This window comes from Phoca vitulina, unplaced genomic scaffold, assembly GCF_004348235.1.
Source record: "Phoca vitulina isolate PV1807 unplaced genomic scaffold, GSC_HSeal_1.0 scaffold3, whole genome shotgun sequence".
Classification (NCBI taxonomy): Eukaryota; Metazoa; Chordata; class Mammalia; order Carnivora; family Phocidae; genus Phoca; species Phoca vitulina.
The window spans coordinates 78,039,281-78,063,186 of NW_022589706.1; the positions used below are offsets into that span (position 1 = coordinate 78,039,281).

Here is a 23,906-nt window from a genome sequence, read left to right on the forward strand (position 1 = left end):
GAGAGAGAGAGAGAGAGAGCACATGAGAGGGGGGAAGGTCAGAGGGAGAAGCAGACTCCCTGCCGAGCAGGGAGCCCGATGCGGGACTCGATCCCGGGACTCCAGGATCATGACCTGAGCCGAAGGCAGCCGCTTAACCGACTGAGCCACCCAGGCGCCCAAGACTCACATATTCCTAAGAATTGAATTTCTAAAAACATTTTCCAAGGGTTTATATGTTCCCTGCAAACCAAACCCTCTGTCTTTACCTTATTGTACTGAGATCTCTTAGTAAACAGGTATTTATAGAAGACAACAAAGTTCTCAATACATTATTTCATGAATTAGATAAAATCTCTTGCTATATTAATTCAAATACAGAAAATCAACTTCAAGTTAATAATGACATCAAAGGAAATATTGGAAAGCAGAAAAATATATCTGTGATAGTTTCAAAATTGCCGTCATTTCACATATTTCTCCAGGGTTTCTTCATTATGGTATAAACTATAAAAATAAATTGAGTTATTTGAGAAAAGCTAACATTTTGGATACTTTGGATACTAAAAAAGACCTTGCATGAGATAAATAGTTGCTACACAGCTCTCCCTTTTAGATTTATTTTCTAAAAAGAGGGAGAGGGACATTTAAGCCATGAATTATGACCAAATCTTCAATTTGATCTTCAAAAGTATTTTCAATTTCAAAATGTATATTACTGATTTAGAGATCTTGAGAGAACGGACATTTATATTAAGGCTCTGGGAAAAGCCTTAGTATTTCTGCCTTCAAAGCAAGCAAAGTAAACTCTTATTTGGAGAACCTATTTCAATCCATATCTAATTTTTTCCTGGAACCAGTTCTGTCTCGGAGCAGGAGAGGGAAATAAATTTTATACGGGATTTTAAATCACTTTATAGGCTACAAAGTGTGGGCAAAATGAAATATTAAAAACATTCAACTGTATGTCTACATCTGCATCTTTATATCTTTAAATAACCAGATCTATATATCTATTTCTCCCCTTTCCCACCAAGTGTCTCCTTCTGGTATCCCTATTTCTTCCAGGAAGTGGGGGCATGGTGGAAGATCTAGCATGGGTCAAGAGTTGGAGTAACAGGTAACGTGGCTCTCAGGTATTCCGAGTGAAAAGGTGAGCAGGGAACAGGACCAGAAAGTGTTAGGAGAAACCTGAGCAGCCTAGAAAGCAGGCGAGCGCAAGCCCCAGGGCAGTTTCACTTCCTCAAGCTCCCAGCGGGGCCGGGCGGTGGCCCTGTGGCCTGAGCCCCGGGGCTGCGTTTCCGCACCCGCTGGCCACAACCGCCGGAGGTGCTCTGAAGAGGGGCGGTGGCCGAGAGGCGAGCTCGCGGAGCAGCTCCGGCAGCGGAGTCCGAGGCTCGGCGGGCATCTGTCCGCAGGCCGCCTGGCTTCGGCCGCTGCGATGCTGCCGGCGGCGTCGGTGCGCACGGGCGGGAGCCGGGAGCGGGCCTCCGGCGGCCCAGCGCCCCCAGGTGGGTGTTCGCGCGTGCGGGCAGCCGGAGGGGGAGGCCGGCCGGGCTCCGGGGCTCGGCGGAGACCGAGCGCCCTTCCCCTCGGCGGTAACTGCGCTGCGGCCGCTGACGCCAGCGCGCCTCGGGGACCGGGGCACCAGGGCTGCCCCTTCTTCCCGCCGCGGTCTGCCGCTCCGTGGCGGGCGTCTTTGAGGGGCAGTCTGGCCGGGACGAGGTGGGAGCGTTCTGTGCTCGGACCCGCGTGGACCGCTGACTTCGGAGTGCTTGGAACTTTCCAGAGCCCCTGGGATAGGGGCCTCCAGTTTCTTCAGTCACCTTGGGACGGGTTTTAAAGTTAAGCGCGTGTTTTAAGGTCATGCGTAATTCTAAAAATTCTGTCCACGTGTTATTGGCAAACCGCTTGTCCGGTTTATCTGCCCGGCAGATAATCCAACCCGGTAAATTGCTAGGATGGACTGTGATCCGCTGATCTGACAGGTTACTCTGTGTAGAGCCTCCTCACTCCGCAGATTTTGCTAACTTGTTAAAAGCAGAAACCGTCAATGTTGTTGAATACGTAAATGGATTTATAGATCAAATGGACGTTAAGGCAGTTGCACTCGTTCTTTTTGAGTGCTGCAAATGCGTTTGTGAACTTTATAATGATTATAAAGTGTTCAGTTTTGAAATTTTGAAAAAGCCTTCGCTTGGGTATTAAGATTGCTGGAGTTGTTCACGGTGAGAAATGCAACAAGAAAATCTGAGTGAAAATACTAATTTGCTGAATAGAATTTCTCATAGCTTACCAGCATTTTTTGAGGTAACGTTGCTTCTCTTGGCTAGTGTTTATTTTTAATATATAGATTTTAAAAGACTGCCTTTCTTAAAATGGAAAGTATGTTAGTGACGATTTAAAAGACAAGAAAGGAATTAGAGCCCTTGATATCTTAATATGTTAACATTTGTGATTTCAGCCTAACAATTTATTTCAACAGAATGGGCTACAGTTTGTTCAAACTTCTTGATTGAACAGTTTAGCCAGAAAGTGACTTTTATTCCACTTGATAGTCAAGAATACTTTGAGGTACTTGCTATTGTGAATAATGCCAGAGTGAGGTGATCCAACTCATTAGATAGGTGATCCAACTCATTAGTTAGCTCATTCTGATTATTCCTCTTCCTTCTGTGTGTTTTTCCCCCATTTACTTTTGTCCTTCCCAATATGGTATTTATCACTTGTTTCATTTACCTCCTTTGGCCAAGGTAATGAATTTTTTTTTCTTTTTTTCTTTTTTTAAAGATTTTATTTATTTGAGAGAGAGAGCACAGAGGGAGAGTGAGAGGGAGAAGCAGATGCTGAGCAGGGAGCCCCAGGATCCTGGGATGGTGACCCGAGTCAAAGGCAGATGCTTAACCAACCACCCAGGCACCCCTGAAATATTTTTCTTATAAGGAACTATCTTTTGATACTAACCCATGCCTAGTCCTGGGTATGAGTAGTCTTCTATGAGAACTAGTTCTGATTAATTCTTTTAACATATGGAGAACTTTTTTGTGTGACCTCTCTGTCTGCTTTGGACAAGCGTTTCCACAGCATGATAGATTTTAGCTTAACATGACACATTGTGGTAAAGTTAATCCAACTTCATTTTAGAGAAGTGAAAGCTGAGACCCAAATAGTGATTTTCCCATGGTCTCATAACTAATCATTATTTGAAGATCATCTATTCATCACTTCACCAACAATCTTTTATTCCCCTACAAAAGTTCTGTAGTAATATGAGTATAAAACGGTAAACAGTTTCATGCCTATGAAGATTTTATATATCTAGCAGTAGGTGTATGGTATATTATAATGATATCTGTGTATGGTGCCACCAGAAAGATCAATGAGTATCCAACTTGTCTTTTAATGGAAGCAGGAAAGATATGATAGCCTATACTAAAACAATGTAAAAATGTTGCACAATAGATGAAAATTCCATTTAGAATGTATTTTTCTGGTTTATATTTAACTAGATACTGTCCTCCGATGTCCAAATGAGAAATTTTTCCTTTGCTTTATCCCAAAACTAGTGATTTTAAAAACAAATTTAATTTTAACTGCTACCTTCAATAAGGATTGTTTTATTAAAGCGCAGATTATTCCCCACCCCATAGTTTTTGTATTTTTTATAAACATTATTTGATGCCTTCGATGAAGAGAGTTAAATAAATTATTAGTTTAAAAAGAGAAGGCACCTACCCTGTCTCACCACATGCTAGATGCTTATATATAACTCGTGAGGGACATCGTAGTTCTCTCTTTGTCTTGAAGTTCTTGAAGATTTGAAGCTTTTTATTCTGAGAGCACTCTTCCAACATAGCAAATAACCTTGATTTCTCATTCCAAGGAAATACCCTGGTTCTATTCTGATGACTGGTAAAACTTGCCTCCTTTAGACCAGCTGGAGATGTTCCGATAAGGTTACTTAAGCTGAGATTTTAAAGAGAGGTAGCTCTCTTAGGGCACTTTCATTTTAACGTGGAATAATTCTACAATATCTAATTGCTTAGAGTTTTAGACTTAAACAGCAGTGTATGTGGTGCATGCTTGGAATATCAGAGGGAATTTTTTCACAACACCAGTCTGAAAGATTGTAGATGATCATGTCCTACTTATGATGGCCTCTGGACTCAGACTGCCTCACATCAGTCTAGCTTTATTACTTACTTGCTGTTTGATCTTGGATAAATAACTAAATCTGTCATTATCTCAGTTTATCCATTTAAAAAGCAAAAGTGGAGAGAACAATAACACTTATTTGAGAGAGTGGTTTTGAGGATTAAAAGAGAAAATGCATGTGAAGTGATTTTCAGGGTGCCATAGCAAATAGTAATTGCTTAATACATGTTAGCCATTATTTTAATTCTTAGGTCGTTGGTCAATGGTGCCATACTTACATATAAAAGATAGTTTTTATTGAGAAAACAAACTCTGTTGAATTGAGGGAAAACTTGAATGAAGCCATCAAGCTCCCACATGAAACAAATGAGGGAATATGGCTTCCTGTAGAAAGATACTGCTATATCCTTGGAGAAATATTATGGTTAATAGTTCTGAGAGGAGAAAAAAAAGAACCCACAATGAGAACTAAGGATAAATTGATTAAAAGGGCATTAGACTAGGGCATTTACAAGAAAGAATAAAATTGGAATTTAATAGGACAAAAATGAGAACATGTTTTATTTTCCCATATCACAGAGTACCAGTTGTGACCCAGTTAAAAAATACGTATGTAAATATATGTGGAAAAGTAAGGATCAAGCTGACAATTATGGGATACTTCATTGAATTATAAGAAGATGGAGAAGCTACTTTACCAAAATATTTACTGCTTGTTTAAAAAAAAATCCAATATAAAGAATATTATTCCTGCCAAATATAAGTTGCAGGTTTTAAGAATTTAAATAACTGTCACCTGATTGCCTGAGTTACATTGCTATTTTATTACTTTATATATTATAGAATATCTTACAGTAATTTCAGATACAGCTACGAAATAAGAATAGGAAGGGCAAACATTGCAGAAGTTATTATTTAAAAATAAGTTATTATATGGCCTTGTAATTCTTTGCTGTTCTAAATATAAAGAATAGTATCTAAGTTTCACTGCAGACATTGAAATAGTCCAGGTGGTAAAAATATCAGATATTATATGGAATTATACCCCTCTTGTATTTATTTTTCACTCAGAGGAAAAGAATGATATTTTTAGACATTTACCACTGAACAGAAATTTCTTTGTTGTTTTCAAGTGCTCCATATTGAAATAATCCAAAAAGACCACTTCCCTTTGTAATCATGAGAAGTAATTTTTTAATCCCTTGTGGTCTTTTATAAGATTTCTTGTGTATCCAGTTAATTAAAATAAGTTATGTTTTATCACACTATGTGTCGTATTTTCCTTTCTTTTAAGCTCTTATACTGCTTTTCTGTATTCGTAATTCCCATGCTTTCATTTTTAATGTGTTCCACTTTATAAAGAGATTCTAAAAAGTATAAGAACAGTTTCTGACTTGGAATTTCATTTACTGTGTGCCTCATTTTTTGGTTATGATCCATGCTGAAGACTAAGTCTCACCCTTTGGTAAGGATCAATATTCCATTCATTTTTTGTTCTAACTTAGCCATAAGAAGGATCATGCCTAACTTTCAGAAAAATAACATAGTGCCAAGACCACTTAAAATCCTGGCCTTCTTTTAAGACTGCATTTATTGTGTTAACTACTTTGAATTCATATGATATGGATATCACATTACCTTGATAAGTGAGAGCATCAGAAGATTAGCACCTACTTTGAATAAGAAGTTATATTGTTCAGTACAATTATATGAAAGTATGTAGTAATTCATTGTGTTATTTCTTTTCCTACAAGAGCTTTTCTAAACTATTAAAGCTGTAACTTCTAAGTCATCATATCTTTTTAGGGAGGGTATAGAGAGTGGGGAAGAAACATACCATATCAAAGTGGTATGATTCTATAAAATCGTGTCACTAGAATGACAAACTGTACAGTATTTCTTGAGACTGTGTGAAGAATCCCTAAGATTTACACATTTTCCTCATTGGTTGATCACATTTTGTTTCGATTTAATAGGCTGATATAAAATCTCAGGAGACAACTGCATTTTAGTATGATTAGTGAACTACTGGGTCACTAATAAGAAAGTCAGTGAGATAAAATTGAAGCAAAATTCCACCTTCATTTCAGTTAATGAGATAATTTCCTTAATTCTCTCATCACTTGTCAATAAAACTTTAGAACTTTCACTACTCCAGGCACCTCTCTATAGACCAGAGACCCATTCTTTATTATGTCCTGTCCATCTGTACCCAAACCATGTATCATTCAGATTCTTGGAAACAGTCACTTGGGTCAAGAACGGGCACTAGATTCAGAGACAGCTTGCTGCTTTTGCCTACTGGCCAACGATGAGTGTTGTCTGGCTCTTGCAGATTTGTTGGACTCAACAAAGCCTTTCCTTTCAAAAAAAGAGAATGAGACTGTTGTCAGTGGAAGGGTAATGTTTGATGACACACAATAGAGGATGACAGCCAGTTGACCCTTGTCCACAATGGATGATTGGAAAGATGAGTTGAGGGACTTGAGGAGGACTGAAAGGGAGTAGTCTTAGTTTCTGACTTTTCATTTCCAGCCCATGTGAGACCCAGCTGCACTTGTTTTTCTGATCTGGTCGCCATAAAATGCCTGTAGTATCCTTACAATTACCTTCTTTTTAGGTGACCTAGTTTGAACGAGTTTCTCTTTTTTTGGAGGAAAAGAAGATTTTGGACTATTCTGCCTTTATTTCTCAAATACTGCCTCTTCTGTTTCTGTAAATCCCCTTCTCTTTCAGAAAGTTGTTATTGTTAAAATGATGTCTGCTATGCATCTTCCATCCAAAGTTAAACAATCTGTGAATTATATCTTTCATGCACTGAGAATAGGGTGACTTATAATATAAGTCTAGTAGTCCTCTTGATAAGAATATTTGGAATTATCTTGCTTTATTACTGAAATTTGAAGAAAATCCATGCAGTTATTTTTGTCTCTAAACTTGAAGTCCCTAGAGTTGGTGAGGAAATAATTCATTCAAAGATTAATATTCTAAGAGTTAAGCACTGTTAAGTTTAGAATTTTGAATTACGTAGTTGTAAAACTGTATTAATTATAAAATTATAACAGTAGTGTTTTTAAATGTTTTTAGTAGTGTGTTTTCACTTAAAAATTGATAGCATACTGTTTTTGGCAAATTTTAAAAATGTATTTAAATTGGGGCATACAGAGTGAGAGAATGCCTATGACATTTATCTTAGTAAAAGAGGAAGCGGAGGTATAAAAGTAGCATAGTTTACTAGCTATTATCTCAGTCCACCTGGGGGATTAAGTTTTTCAAAATAAGGACAGCAGTTGAGAAATCAGTATTTATTAAATGAACCATACTTTTCCCAGTAAATTGAAATACAGTTGACCCTTAACATGGATTTGAACTGTGTGGATCCACTTATGTATGGGTGTTTTGTTTGTTTTTTTTGATACACTATAGTACTGTAAATGTATTTTCTCTTCCGTATGATTTTCTTGACATTTTCTTTTCTCTAGCTTATTTTATTGTAAGAATATAGTATATAATACATATAGCATACAAACTGTGTTAATCAACTGTTTATGTTATTGATAAGGCCTCCGGTCAATAGTAGGCTATTGGTAGTTAAGTTTTTGGGGAGTCACAAGTTAGACGCAGTATTTTTGACTGCATGGGAGGCTGGTGCCTCTCACCCCCACATTGGTCAGGTGTCGGCTGTACCACCTTTGCCATACGACGAAGTCTTATATATCTTAGAATCTGAATTCTGATTTCTCTATTCTGTTCCGCTAATGTGTTTATGTCCAAGCCAATATCTGCTAAGGAAAGTTCTCCCAAGAGATCTTCTTTTCCATAATTTTCTTGTTTATTATTAGATATTCTTCCATTCTTCCACTTCCATTTAGAGATTATTTTATCTACTTCTTCCATGAAACAAATGGAATGTTGTATAACACCTGATTTAGAGGCATTTAATGAAAGCAATCTAGCCATTTTAAACAGAAAGAAGTTTGATATAGGAAATTAGGTTTTTACGTAATTGATGTAAAGGGTTCGGGAGCAATCTCTAGTCTGGGCCATCAGGAATCATTTTCCTAACAAGGCTATGGGAACCAGTTTTCATGACTGGTCAGGGGGATCTGCTATTTTATCACCCCAGGAAGCTGGGGAATCTGAAGGCACTGAACCAGCTGTTGGCACCTGGAACAGACTGGTGCCAGGATCCCAAGAATTTCTGGCTCATGAGCCATCTCCTATTTGCTGGATCTGCACCAACAAAAATAGATGCCTTTCATTTCATTGGAATGGTATTATATTTATATACTTATTTGGGGAGAGTCAACTTTAAATGCTCTTAAATCTTCTATTGGATTAATTTGAGTAGAAAATTCTGTGTATGAAAGGTCCTAGGTTTCAAAAGAAATATATAGTAACTTGGTTTATTTAAATCAAATGATAAAGTTGGAAACTTTCCACTCATTCATGTTATAACCACATGAAAGTTGAACTTTCCTGTTGTGGTTCTGTGAACAAATATAACGAGATATTGCTTTCTGTATTTAAAATGTCCTCCCATGTAAATGAATTTTCTTACAAAATTTATTCTTTGAATCATTAATTGTGACCTTTACATTGAAATTATAGGGAGGAAAATATCTAATGTTTTATTACTTAGTATTAAACTGTATAAGATGTTACAATGAAAAAAAAGCATGCAATGCCTTTTTAAAAGAAATTTAAGGTAGATCTTTGGATATGCATATAGAATTGCAGTTTAAAATATATCAAGATTTTTATTTGTATTACAGAGCAGTCAAACTAATCTAATCTCTCACCTGTTTTCCTATACATTTTTCCAATTTAACATTGATAAATATTATTTTAAAGACAACTAAATGTGTCCACATTTGTGCATTATCTATACCAATATCTATATCTATCTATATCAACTCAAATACGGGAACTGTCACTTATTCTGTGACTGAGCAAATTACTCATCTAAAATCCAATTTCTTTATATCTGAAATAGGTAACACACCTATTTTTGATATAATTAAATGTAATTCTGTTTGTAAAGTGCCTGGAGCATTCATAGCAGGTGCTTAGCAAATGGCAAATGTTATTACTTTCAGCATGAGATAGTATTCAAATTTCACTTTTATTAGAAGGAATGTGTTTATATGGCTCCTTCTCAGCACTTCTGTTGTCGCATACTTATGAATCTCAAGATGGAGAGCTTTATATAAATGTTTTTTCAGTTCTCCTGTTTAATTTTTCTGATTGCTGTATTAAACACAGTAATATCTCAAATGTGTTTCTCTGGGTGTTCCCTATAGATTGAACTTGTTGAAACCTATGATCTGCTATGGAAACAAATTATATGATTTTATATGTGAAATTGTGTGTTATCTTCAGGGAAAATAGTTAATGGGTAAAGAACACTTTTCTCCCATTTTGAGAATTCTGTTTTTATATGATATTTAAAAATAAAAACATTATTTTTTTCATTTCTTTATTCTTGAAGATTTATATATTATCCATATATTATCTTGCATCCCCTCTGCCACTCCCCCCAAAGAAAAAAACAACACACACACAGAAACTGGATCATAGTGGAGTTGATTCAGAGTCTCTTAACTTTTGTGATGAAGGCATTTCTAATATCCTCATATAGGTAAAAATAATAGTTGATATAATTGTATAGGTAAAGCTTTAGTGATATTTTCAGAATTGCTTGAATTATGTCTAAGCAATTTATTCCCAAATGAGTTTAAATCTATACAATGTCTCACCTAGATCTTTGAGGGTCAGAAGAATAATAGAAAAGTCCTCCTAAGCAAATTTCTAGTTCTGAGTAATCTATGACTAATTAGAAAGCACTAGTAATTATGGCAAGAAAGGGAGAGCTTTTCTATTTCTTTTGTGAGGACCAGTCTGCTGAGAAGTTAGCAATTAATACACATATCATTTCTGCTTCTCCTTAGGAAAATATAGAAGATTCATTTAAAAAGTATGTTCATATTTTATTTTATTATTTTCAAATATTTTATTACTTTATGACTCCTTAGAATAATTTTCTCATCTGGTGCGTATAAAAATCTAGGCTCCTCATTCCTTAGGTAATTCCGTTACAAGATCTCTTTGTACCTCATGATGAAAAGGGGAAAGAGCATTTGGTAAGACTTGCAGCATAGTGGGTGCTCTGTGACTGATAGTTATCATGTCTGTTGCTAGGTGAGTAAATGGGTGGACACATGGGACATTATGAAGAGTGACTCATAACTTCTTTTATCTGATGGCCAATACTTGAAAAACCAGAGCTCATACTCCCAGGGCTTGCTTTCTTTAGTACTGTGCTGCTCAAACTGTATTGTGTAGCACGTATGTTCCTTGGAAAAAGTGTTCTGTAAAATAAGTTTTGAATGTGCATACTGGGACATTCCAGTGGCCTGAGAAATTCTGCAATTAACAATGTATCTTTGGGGCACCTGGGTGGCTCAGTCGTTGGGCATCTGCCTTAGGCTCAGGTCATGATCCCAGAGTCCTGGGATGGAGCCCCGCATCCGGCTCCTTGCTCCTCGGGGAGCCTGCTTCTCCCTCTCCCACTCCCCCTGCTTGTGTTCCCTCTCTCGCTGTGTCTCTCTCTGTCAAATAAATAAAATCTTTAAAAAAAAAACACAAAACAATGTATCTTCAATTTTCTCTAATCCATTGTTTCACAAATGTATTTAACCATGGAGTGCATTGTCATCTTAACACTGGTAGAGAAAAAGGATTTTTTTGCACCAAGTTTTCATCCCTGTTAAATGGCAGATAGTTCTTGAGAGAGTAGTTCTTTCAAACCAGAGATTGGTAATACTGCTTTTAGCTATGTTTTCCTCAGTGCTCTGGCCACCTTTTGAGTGAGAGGGAGATAGGGCTATATCTATATTAGGAATAGAAACAGAAGAGGGTATAGAGTAGGGAGAATGACATTGGCAGGCTGTGTAGGGCACACATGATTTGCCTATTTCTTTAATTCCCTTATGATTAATTCTAACTATTCAAATGAAGGCTTTGATTGTGGGATGTGCCAGAGAAAATGGGAGGGAAATCAGAGGGGATTATCTGTTGAGGAAAGTAAAGTTCTATGAATGAAATAAAACTGGGAATGTGTGGGGCACCTGGGTGACTCAGTCAGTTAAGTGTCTGCCTTCAGGTTGTGATCCTGGGGTCCTAGGATCGAGCCCCGCTTCGGGCTCCCTGCTCATTGAGGATTCTGCTTCTCCCTCTGCCCTTGCCCCACTTATGCTCTCTCTCTCTCTCAAATAAATAAATAAAATCTTAAAAAAAAAAAAAAACTGGGAACGTGCATACGGTATTCTAAATATAAGAATATTTTGGAGTGTGTGTGCTTTTGCAGTTTGTATTTCAATAACATGTATATGTCCCAACTGAACAACTGATTTTACAGATATTTTCATATGTCAGACTATGTAAAGCTGCCACTATGTCAATAATCATGTAAGCTATGTAAGTGGCCTCACATTGTTCAAATACTGGGATTTTATTCATCAAAACACTCCGAAATTAAGATCAATTTGACTATCTGGCCATAACCAGATTGTTTCCATGTTAGAAATGTTTGTCAATGAAACACACCTTTGAAGCAAACATAGGTTATTAGGAGTCACCCAAATAAATTACTCCTGAAATATTTTCCTAATGGAAAAAACAGTAACTGATATAAATGCAGATGGTTTAAGCTGACAATTTTATGTCTTGGAGATTGACAACATTGCATGTAAAAACAACACTTAGGACAATGACTTTTTATTACTCACATAGATTGGATGCTCTTTAAAGGAAGGAGTAGCCTTTGGCATCCATTTAGCAGAGGTAAGCACATTAATAGATGCTTGCTGATTTGCTGGTAGCACAAGAGTGACAGTAAAGTAGCCAAATTAAGATATGAAAAAGGATAAATGAAGTTGTAGCCATTTCTGAATGCCCTACTTCTGAGGTGTAAATCTAACCATAGATAACAACCCTGGTTTTGCCTTTCTTTTTCAAATTGGTTTGCAGAAGGGCTTTCTTTAATTATGAAAAAAATATTAAAAATTCACAAAACCTTTTACACAAAGATACTTTTAGAGCATTTTCCAATATCAAATTAACTTTTAATCTGATAACAACTGGTTTATTTTTACTGAAATGTCTATAACTTAGAATATTTAGCTTATTAAAATATCTTCTGGGGCAAATAGAAAAAATATGATTAGTGTCTAAAAGCAAATGAAATTTAATATCCTCCTTGTTTATCTAGAAGATGAAATCATTTTGTTTTATTATTCTTTTTTCTAGAATAATATATGCACATAATTGAAAATATGTACAGTGACTAAAAATATAGGAAAAGACATGGTATATGTACTTGTAGTTTTTATTTTTCTATGTTTACTTTTAACAATTTTACTTGTTTAGCTTTGTAGTGTTAATATATTTAATATTTGTATATGCACTTTAAAGTTAACAGTTGTATGGCAGTTTGGTGACCTGTCATTCATAAATATTTCAATTTTGCTCTCTCTTCATATTAATCTATTGCAGTGTTCAAAAATAAAAGATGAGAAAAGAAAATCCACAATGATTTATTGGATAAAGAGTAGATCATCCTCCATACAAAACTATTAATAACCTAAAGAAAGCCTGAATAGTTTTTAATAATACAGAAAATACTTATTCACTGCTCTGGATTTGAAGTCAAAACAGCACAGGATTGGGCACCTGGGTGGCTCAGTCGGTTAAGCACCTGCCTTCGGCTCAAGTCATGATCCTATGGTCCTGGGATTGAGGCCTGCATTGGGCTCCCTGCTCACCGGGGAGTCTGCTTCTCCCTTTCCTTCTGCCTCTGTCCCTTGCACATGCTATCTGTCTCAAATATATAAAAATCTAAAGAAAAAAAAAGCACAGGCTCAAGTAATGACTCTGTCACTAATGAACCATGTGACTCTCTGATGCCCAGGAGACAGTATGTATATTGATGAGCACATTAATTATTCATGAGAATGATTGGCTAATAATAATAATAACTCAATTAATCTCTCTTATTTTAAGAGAAAAACACTACAGAAATTAAAATTGCTTTCTCTAGGCATTTGGGATTGAGGATATCCATCAACAAAGAGTGGACTGATGCCTCTTTTGCCTTATGCAGGAGTAATTATCCTTTATTCATTCACTCTTTGAACATTTATTCTTGATCTGTGCCAGGTTCAAGAAATACATAAAAAGGTGGCTCCAGCCCTCAGGGACTGTATTTAAGTGAAATAAGGATGGGAAAAGCTGAATGGCACTATTTCTTTTTATCTACACTCTAATTGAACATCAGATGACTCAAAAACCTTCACTGCTGAGATCTGAATAATTTAGTTATGAGAACTAGTTAGCAGGGTGAGCTATAGCTAAGAGTGTTTACTGTGACTACTGGGGGTGACTCTTGATGCATAACTTCTGTTCCAGAAAGTCACTACTCATTTCAGAATGCAGTCATGAGTACAGTCCCCTGGGACAGAGTTTTGCAAATTTCAGTCATTCTCAAAAACCCTTCCTCAAATTTTTGGCCACTGTACCCTCTTGTTTAAGAAAAAATTGTCTTTAACTTTTTTTTAGCTTAAACATACTTTAAAGGAACATTTATATCACTACCATAAATGAAAAATCATTATCACTTGCCCTAAAGAGAAGGTGACCATACAAATAAACAGATTGAAAATAAAATGTTGAAAAAATTATAGGTAAGGACACGTTCTGGGCACATAGGTCAACCTCTGTTTGATAGTGTTAGAGTTCATGAAGTCACAAGAGCTTCAATCTAAAACACTGTCCTTGACTGAATCAGGATTGACGTATTCTAAAGTGAATGACTTTCTCTATGATACCCTGTCACTATGTCTCCAAGAGTTGGCATCCCACCCACTAGCAAATGCTATCCTCCAAAGGCCAATTTCACCTTACAGAAGATTGAAATGAAGTTTTAGTTAGCACTTATAGGTGTCAGCAATGATGATAAATTCTCTGCATAGTTTATCTCATTTAATTCTCATAACAACAGTCTCACAGCAACAACAATTTCATAGGTGGTATTATCTGTATGTTGCAAGTGGGGAATCCAAGCTCAGAGAAGTTAATTATTTGCTTAAGGATGGCTGAATTTGGATTCCAAGACAGCCTGACTCCAAAGCCTGACCTCCTAGGCACTCTGTAACTCTCTGAAATGAACTCATATTATTCTCACACAAACACATGTGTACACTCTTGTCAGAAAAGCATTCCTCCCATATGGACATTTCCATTTTTGTAGTCAACGAAGTAGCCATGTATATAGAAAGTCATTTTAATAGAAAATGAGTAACATAAAATATGATATTTTATATCATATTTTACATATTAATATATATATTTATGTAATATATATTTATATAGATATTTATATATTTATTATATATATATATTATATATTAATAGGCCAACATTGAAACATTCTTTACAAGGGATAGAAGAGGCAACCACAGTTTCTAACTAATAATTGTAAACTTTTAGAAAGTTTTGCTGCTTTCAAGGTCCTTGGAGGTGAATGAAGTAACAGGAAGTGAAATATCTACAACATAAAGCTAGAAAAACAATGTCTTTAATGAAGGCCATTAGGGTATTTAAAATCATCAAGACTAATACAGATGTGATTAAAATATATTGCAAAATGGCTGCAATGAAGAGTACTCTAAAAATGCAAGACTAATAATTTGTATCTGCCTAATGCTTTGTGTCCTCAAAGGAATTTTCAAATTCTTACTAATTGACTCTTCAGAAAATTCTTCTAATGTATCATTTACTTTGATTCAATGAGAAATCTAAACAATGATCATTTAAACTATTTAATCAGGGTTATCCTGCAAACAGTCTGTGAGGAGAAGCAGAAAGTATACTTGCACATACAACCGTTTTACTTCAGAAGGCTTTAAGAAAGGAAGAAAAGGAACGAGAGCTGAAAGTAGTGTTCAGATGTTTGGTAGACAAAATAATGGCTCCCCTAAGGTGTGTACATCTTAATCCCTGGAGCTGTGAATACGGTAGGTTACATGGCAAACAGAATTAAGGTTGCAGATAGAACTAAGATTGCTAATCAGTTTACCTTGAGATGGGGAGGTGATCATGGATTATCCAGGTGGGCCCAGTGTAATCACAAAGGTCCTTACAACTGAAAGAGAGAGGCAATAGAGGGGAACCAGAGACATGGCAGCATGAGAAGGACTCAGCCCAATTTTGCTGGCTCAAAGCTGCAGAATGGAGCCAGGAGCTGTGGATGGCTTCTAGAAACTGGAAAATGCAAGTAAATGGATTCTTTCCTAAGGCCTCCAGAGGAACATAGCCCTGCCAACTTCTTGATTTTAGCTTAGTGAGACCCGTTTCAGACTTCTAACCTTCAAAACTGTCAGATAATAAATTTGTGTTGCTTTACGCCACAAGTTTATGGTGATTTTATATAGCAGCAATAGGAAATGAATGCAGATTTTTAAACACACGTGGACACCACAAGGACAAAGAGTAGCATGAATACCACAGATCGGGCCATATCCATCAGACTTCACATGCCATCAGTCTAGTTAAAACACTGGATATAACCATGAGGAGATAAGCTTTTATAGAATATGTAAACAGTATATCAATATTACCCTTAGGTGGTTATCCTTGGCAAGATATATCCTTACTCATTATTGGAACATCTCTCTGGAATTCACTGTTGTTTTTATAGTTAAATAAAAAAGGAATTCCCATTATTGTTTGTTCACTTTTGGTGTTTTTACCAGTTTAATAATCCTTATCATTAATCCTACTGGATGCTGTCGCTATTATAATTCTTACTAGTACCGATCTGTAAGCTTCGGCAAGATATTTACTTTCTCAGTGCCTCAGACACCACCAGTGCAAAATGGGATAGGAAGAGCACTTGTTCACAGGGTTGTTACGAGGTTAAAAGAAGTTAATTCTTGTAAAACACCAGAACAGTCATCGGCACGTATTAGGCACTAGCTATATTTAGGTAGCCTTTTTTATAATTATCATCATCATTGTCATAATCACTGCTATGCTTATCAGTAACTGCTGAATGCCAGGACCTACTTTGACATACAGGCTTCAGATTTTCTCTCTAGGAATTAGGGATCAGTATTTCCATTTTTTCAGGTTAAGAAACGGAAACAACTTAACCAGGCTGAGGAGTGAGGACTGTTCTATCTGGCTAAACTTCTAGGCTTAGCGCTAGATGCCATCTGCTTCCATTACATAAAGCCTTTTCTGTCCCAACCCTTCGAAGGACAAAGATACTCTGAGAGACAACTGATTTAGATGTGCACTCCTTATAAAAGGTCACTAATATTGTTTTATGGTCCTACTGTATTTAATATCTGAACATGAACCATCTTTAACCCTGATAGAGAATTATTTTGAGACTGTTTTCTCCTAATGATAAAAATTTGGTGGGAGCCAGGCTGGTTAGCCATGAATAGAACCATATGTAATAATTTTTAAGGGTATTTTCTTATAAAAGTAATATGTGTGCATTGTAAAACATTTGAAAAATAGAGAATAATATCAGAATAAAATTATAACAGTCTTCCCCTCAGAAATAAGTGTTGCTAATATTTATCTTGAATTATATAAGTTTGTGTGTGCCTTCATAAAAGAGTTCACATTGTATACATGGGTTTTTTTTTTTAAGACTTTATTTATTCATTTGACAGAGAGAGACACAGCGAGAGAGGGAACACAAGCAGGGGGAGGGGGAGAGGGAGAAGCAGGCTTCCCGCGGAGCAGGGAGCCCAGTGTGGGGCTCGATCCCAGGACCCTGGGATCATGACCTAAGCAGAAGGCAGACACTTAACGACTCAGCCACCAGGCACCCCTGTATATATGGTTTTAAAATGTTCAATGTGATTTGCACATTGATTCGTGATACATTTTCATTCTTTTATGTCAAAAGAGACATTTTGTAAAATTTAAATCTTTCACATTTGTAAATAGTTCAATTCTGCATTTTGTGATACTGAAGGATTTATTGATACTTTCTTTCCAAGATAATACTTTTACACTAACCCTAGGATAAATAAAGTCAAAAGATTCTTCAACTACAGGTCTTAATGCAATATTATAATCAACTAATTGTGTTGAGGTAATTTCTAAAAATCCCTTTCCTTTTTATAGTATGTAAGTTCCTTTAAGGGCAGGAATTGTGCTTCACAATCTTTATATCTCTTAAAGTCTGAATAATTGTTTTGAATAATAATCATTAAGTGATTATTAAGTAAATATATGAAAAGGTATAAATGATTATGAAATTGATATTGAGGTATTGTTGTCAACATTATGATACTTATGGATGATTATGGAAAATATCCTGCTAAGTGTCAAAATGCTTGATCTGAAAATCCAAGCAACGAGTGAGACTATAAAATGTTAGAACAGTTTAAATAGGTGATGGGGATTAAGGAGTGCACTTGTCGTAATGAGCACCAGGTGATGTATGGAATTATTGAATCACTATACTCTATACCTGAAACTAATATCACACTGTATGTTAACTAAATGGAATTAAAATAAAACATTTTAAAAAAGAAATTAAAACAAAAATAATGTTAGAGGGGCGCCTGGGTGGCTCAGTTGTTAAGCATCTGCCTTCAGCTCAGGTCACGATCCCAGAGTCCTGGGATTGAGCCTCACATCGGGCTCCCTGCTCCGCGAGAAGCCTGCTTCTCCCTCTCCCAATCCCCCTGCTTGTGTTCCCTCTCTCACTGTGTCTCTCTCTGTCAAATAAATAAATAAATAATTTCAAAAAAATAATGTTAAAGCAGTGAGGGTTAAGATCAAGAAGGGAAGGGACAATTATGTGTTAAATATGACTGTCTGGAAGTATTAATAATTTAATCTTGTGCAAAATATTAGCCATGGGTAAAGTAATTGAACGTGAATTTTTTTTTTTTTTTTTTTTAGCTTGGGTTTTTGTAACCAAGTTAGTGCCTGGGCTGTTAATTTTCCTAACATGGCACCTGGAGAATGGTAATTAATAATAGTAAAACAGCAATTTTTATAAAAGTTAGTATGAAGTGGAATACTTTTAAAATTGCTTTTACTGGGGCGCCTGGGTGGCTCAGTCGTTAAGTGTCTGCCTTCGGCTCAGGTCATGATCCCAGGGTCCTGGGATCGAGCCCCGCATCGGGCTCCCTGCTCCACGGGAAGCCTGCTTCTCCCTCTCCCACTCGCCCTGCTTGTGTTCCCTCTCTTGCTCGCTCTCTCTCTGTCAGATAAATAAATAAAATCTTTACATAAATAAATAAATAAATAAAATTGCTTTTACTTAAGTACATACGGTATAAATCCTCCCCCCATCACCATCTATAGTACTTCATATAGTTTTGGATAAGCATCATAAACACAATATTCACTTTAGAATTATAATCTAAATTTTAGATATATAATTTCAAATATTGTGTTTTTTGTCTGGAAACAGACAATTTGGCTGTATATGACAAACAAAATCACATTGGTGAAATAAGGTAGATTTTGAGCAAGTTAATGATTTTAGTAAATTAAATTATACATATGCATTCATTCCTTAATAAACAACATAAACCATTTGGATTTTTTTTCTCATTAAAAAAGACTAAAATCTTTATATTTTTATATATCAGCAGAACTTCAGAGATAATGATGGTAACTGTAATCATCAAATATGGTAAAAAAAAAAAAAAAAAGACTACAGTAATTCTCAAACTTGAGTGGACTAAAGAATTACCAGGATTGCTTTGGGTGCTTCATTATATGATGGATGATAACCCTAATCCTAATTCTTTCCAAGTCCCAATCCTAATTCTAGGGTCCCAATCCCAATTCTTTCCAAGTTCCCAAAGTGGTTCTGGTGCAAGTAATACCTTGACCACATTATGAGGAGAGAATGGAGTCACAACGGGGCAGTGTAGCTCTTATCAAATGTGTAACAGGGTTGAGGACTTTTCTGGAGGCGCCCAGGGTTTTGATCCTTTGCTATTGTGTGAGCTCTACCCAGAAGTCATGTTTACTAAGAGCATAAGCCCCAGGGGGCTTTGGGTTGCTTCTGGGCATGGTAGGAGACACACTTTGCTAGGTCTGCTGTTTCCTTTTAGTCAAGAATGGCTGCAGAGGATGCAGACAACAGGAAGGGGTGGGGGTTTACATGCTTGCTGGTGTTGCTTTCAACAAATGAGTAGACAATTATCCTATTCTTCCTTTCAGTATGTACATATTTCTAGTGTATAGCCATTTCTAAGATATTTTAGAATCCCCATAGTAGATTGTGAGATAAACTTCCTGCAGAGGGTTTTGCTAAAGGTGTGTTCTTACTCAGTTATATTCTCATTTTATGACATCATATATAATTCTGCACATAACAAAACTGTTGAAACACATTAGTGTCTAAAGGATAATCAAATATTTGCTTATGTAATTACATTGCAAGATTACGTTAGAATTTGAGAACATGGAGTGTATTTGTCATGTCCTTGATTTATATACTTCAGTAATAGGAACTGAAGAGCATTCATTTGCACAATTAAATCTCCCTTTAAGTCCATGAAAGGAATTCAGGAAGAAAAACAAGCTATTTGGTCATTATTCTTAAGCCATGGCTAGCTGTACTTTTTTCCCCCCACCACTGCCATCATCTTGCGCTCTGGAAAGAAGAGGTAGAAATGGGGAGTGAGGGAGAGCAAATAAACAAGGGAATACCAACACAATTTTCTCTTGCTCAGAACTAGGACAGCAAAATTAGATCTGCCAATGTATCTAAAGGTAATTCTCTTTTTATAATCTGATAACTGATCATATGCTCTTATCCACTGGAAACCTCAAGGAAGGGACTGCAGTTTAACTCATTTTTTCAAGAATATTGCCTGCATTATGACTTGATACCCAAGCCAGAGTTGGTAATCCATGTGAATTTAAGCCCAGCTCTGTGACTTACTCTTGATGCAATCTTGAGAGAGCTTGGGCAAGTCTCTCAAACATTCTAACTTGTGTTTTAAGTTTAAAATTTTGTTTTTAATTGAGTTAAAAAACTTTTCTTAAAACTATAACACTATGAGTACCATAAAATTAATGTGAATGTACTTTGTATATTATTAGTACTGAATGGAATTTCAGTTCCTTTGAAGTATGTCACATTTACATTTAAGTGTTAAGCCACTTTCCAGTAAAAGAAAACTCAGAGATTTTTATTGGGAATGGTGATGGGATAGAACAATAAATATCCCTCTTCAATCCTTAAGTTGTTAAACAATTGAGAAATAAAACAAAAGAATAAGGCAGAAAGGAAATCAAATATTGCCTTAATTATTGATGAAGTTGGCATGGCTGCTGTGGTGTATATCCGTGAGTTTGTAACATGAACTTTCAGAATTAGACAGAGTTACCCAGCCAAACACAGAAGACCTTGGACCATAGACCAAGAGCTATCAAGAACATAAGCCCTTGTATGCTTCAGAAGCTTAACAAAACAACTATAGGTAAGAATTGGGATACTAGTTACAAGCTTATCCTGAATCCTGGCCCCTCTTAATGTCTCCTGGTCATTTAAAGAAGATGCAACTTTTAGATTAGAGATTTACTGAATTATTAGTGACTAATTTAGATTTGTATCATATTCTGTCTTCATATATTTTAGGATTAGGTAATATGGGTATATAATAAAGTTTAAAATAGTTGCCATTCTGGACATAGTTTTTCAATTGTTATTAATTTCTCAGCGAATTTATCTTTTATAGTCATGGATATTGAGGTACAATCTAAAGTGAAATAAATTTTTAGTGTACTTTTCTATGCATTTGACAAATCCATATAGTTATGTAAATTTAATCTAGTGACATAATTCCTCAAGGATGTCCTGTTTCATGTCTTCAAGATCTCTACCTTTAATTCCCTAAATTTGTTTAATTATATGCTTTTCTTTGAAATGAACTTTGAATGTTTGTGGAAAGTACTTTGCCACAGGGCAAGATATTTCCAATATGAATTTCCTTACAACCATATAAAAACTGATAAAACCTTGAGCCTATTGTGACTCCAGTAAATATTCGCCATTGTGGCATTAGTGATACTGGTTGTTATACTGTCCAATTATACTTGTTATACTGGTCCAATTACTCAGAAAAAAACTGGGAAACGTGAGTTCAAATACATCTTCTCTTTATATAAGCCACAAAGAATATAAGGATATTATTGCATGGAAAAAATAATTTGTAAGGCTCATGTTGCCCAGATATGTTTTCAATTTATATTATTAATTTTTTATTTTAATTCCAGTACTGGTAACATACAGTGTTATATTAGTTTCAGGTGTACAATAAGTGATTCAGCAATTCTGTGCATTACTCAGTGCTCATCATTACAAGCGCACTCCTAAATCCCCATCACTTATTTGCCCCATCTGTCACCCACTTCTCTTCTAGTACCCAGGAATTTGTTCTCTGTAGTTCAGATTCTGTTACTTGGTTTGTTTGTCTCTCTCTTTCTCTCTCTTTTTCCCATTTGCTCATTTGTTTTGTTTCTTAAATTCCACATATGAGTATAAGCCATATGAGTATTTGTCTTTCTCTGACTGACTTATTTCACTTAGCATTGTACCGTCTAGCTCCATCTATGTTGTTGCAAATGGCAATATTTCATTCTTTTTTATGGCTGAATAATATTCCATTGTGTATATATACCACACCTTCTTTATCCATTCATCAGTCGCTGGACACTTGGGCTGCTTCCATAATTTGACCATTGTAAATAACGCTGCAATAATCATAGGGGTCCGTGTATCCCTTTGAATTAGTGTTTTGTGGTTTTGGGGTAAATACCCTGGATTGTGGGGTAGTTCTATTTTTAACTTTTTGAGGAACCTCCATATGCTTTCCACAGTGGCTGCACCTGTCTGCATCCCCACAAACAGTGCACAAGGTTTACTTTTTCTCCACATCCTCTCCATTTGTTGTTTCTTATGTCTTTGATTTTAGCTATTCTGACAGATGTGAGGTGATTCTCACTGTAGTTTTGATTTGCATTCCCCTGATGATGAGTGATGTTGGGCATCTCTTCATGTGTCTGTTGGCCATCTCTTCATGTGTCTATTGGCCATCTATATGTCTTCTTGATGTTTTCTTAATTAGTAACCTCATTTGTATATTTTAATTATGAAATGAACATATCTCTTTCCACTCTTTCTTCTTTTACTGAAAGTAGATTAATAGCTCAGGTCTTTTCTTCAAATCAAAGTAGACATGTAAGAGATACAACCCAAAGTTCTGTCAAACTGGGAGAATTTGCTGTCACTGTTCTCTTTCAGGGACAGCTATGAATGGGCTCTAATGCAGCAAGCATTCACTCTGGACTGTTGCCAGTATATTTTCAGACCCATTCAAATACTGCTGTCATGCTTTGTTTTTTCTGTTGACAAGTTAAATAATTCTCCATGAGGCTATAAGTATGTATTGAGGGAAAGGTGGTAAAACAATAGAATCTGGTGTCACGGAAGATTTAGCCACATGCTCATAGAACTTATCGCATACAGACCTACATGGGTCTGGTTGTGTATTTATTATTTCAATTTCCTAATGGAATATGGTTACTCACAACCAAATGTATAATTTGGTGGGTCATATAATACCCAGTTTATGAATGACCAGTTAGGCTACATAAACACTTAGTGTCCTATAGGCAGACTTTAATGTCTATCTGGCCCCAAGTATAACTCACAAGTTAATTTTCAAATAGAAAAGAATCATTGGAAGAATAAAGCATGGTCTTTCTCCAAAAAGTTAGGGATATGAGTTGTGGATTTTCTTATTGAGAGTTATCAGAAGTATGAGATAGTATTATTAAAAAGCCCCAGTGACTTCTCTGCACTGCAACCTGGCCTTGTAGTAGAACTCTTTCTTAATCTGGCCCCACTCAGAGCTGGTATCCTTATTGGTTACCTGGTAAGTGGTCCGGATACTGACCCAGGTATATATGCTTCCTTCAAAATGCAAAAAGGCCCATCCAGTGGTAAAATTCAGTAACTTATTTTTCAATACACAGGGGTATCCTGATATGCCTTAAACCATTGGATGCGTAGAAAGTTTGCCAATGTTGCAGGATACTGAACTTCAGCATGGTGATAAACCTCACACTTTAGTACATAAGTGTCATATTAAAGCTTCTAGGGCATTTGCTCTTTATGAGCAAGTTTAATTAGAATCATGTCATCAATTATACATTACATATGTATTATGATATACCTTATGGTATATCAATATTTCTGCAGACTATATTATGACAGAGAGCATAGCCTTGAGGTAAGTCAGTGACAGGTGCTCCTGTCCCTGCCAGGTGAATGCAAACTGCTTATTATCTTTATTGATTGCAATTACAAGAAAAGTATTTACCAGGTCAATATCTGTATATAGTTTCTATAAGCTGGTTAATTTGTTCCAGTAAAAATATGTGTAGAACAGCAGTTGATATTATGTTTATGAAAATCAACAGTTATTTTGTACTGGCAAACTGATGAGTTGAATGAAGATGTGAAGATATAATCACTATTACATCTTTCACATCTTTCTTGGTGGCGCCAATCTTTAGTTATCCCAGGAATATAGTATTTGTTTTAGTTTATGCTTTTGATAGTGGGTGGTGGGTGGATGGAGTTGAACAATTCCAGACACTTATATATTTCCTTTCCTACCATATCTTCATTCTCTGTAAGGATTCTCCCA

At 36.1% G+C, this 23,906-nt stretch overlaps 1 protein-coding gene across 1 annotated transcript in view; it reads left to right on the plus strand.

The window, feature by feature from the left end:
* Nucleotides 1-1,023: 1,023 nt before the first annotated feature.
* Nucleotides 1,024-23,906, plus strand: part of BANK1 (B cell scaffold protein with ankyrin repeats 1) — a 307,032-nt gene continuing 284,149 nt past the window's right edge. The window contains 1 exon segment of the mRNA XM_032398831.1: nt 1,024-1,490. Within this exon segment, the coding sequence (XP_032254722.1) occupies nt 1,421-1,490 (70 nt within the window). The 5' untranslated portion in view covers nt 1,024-1,420.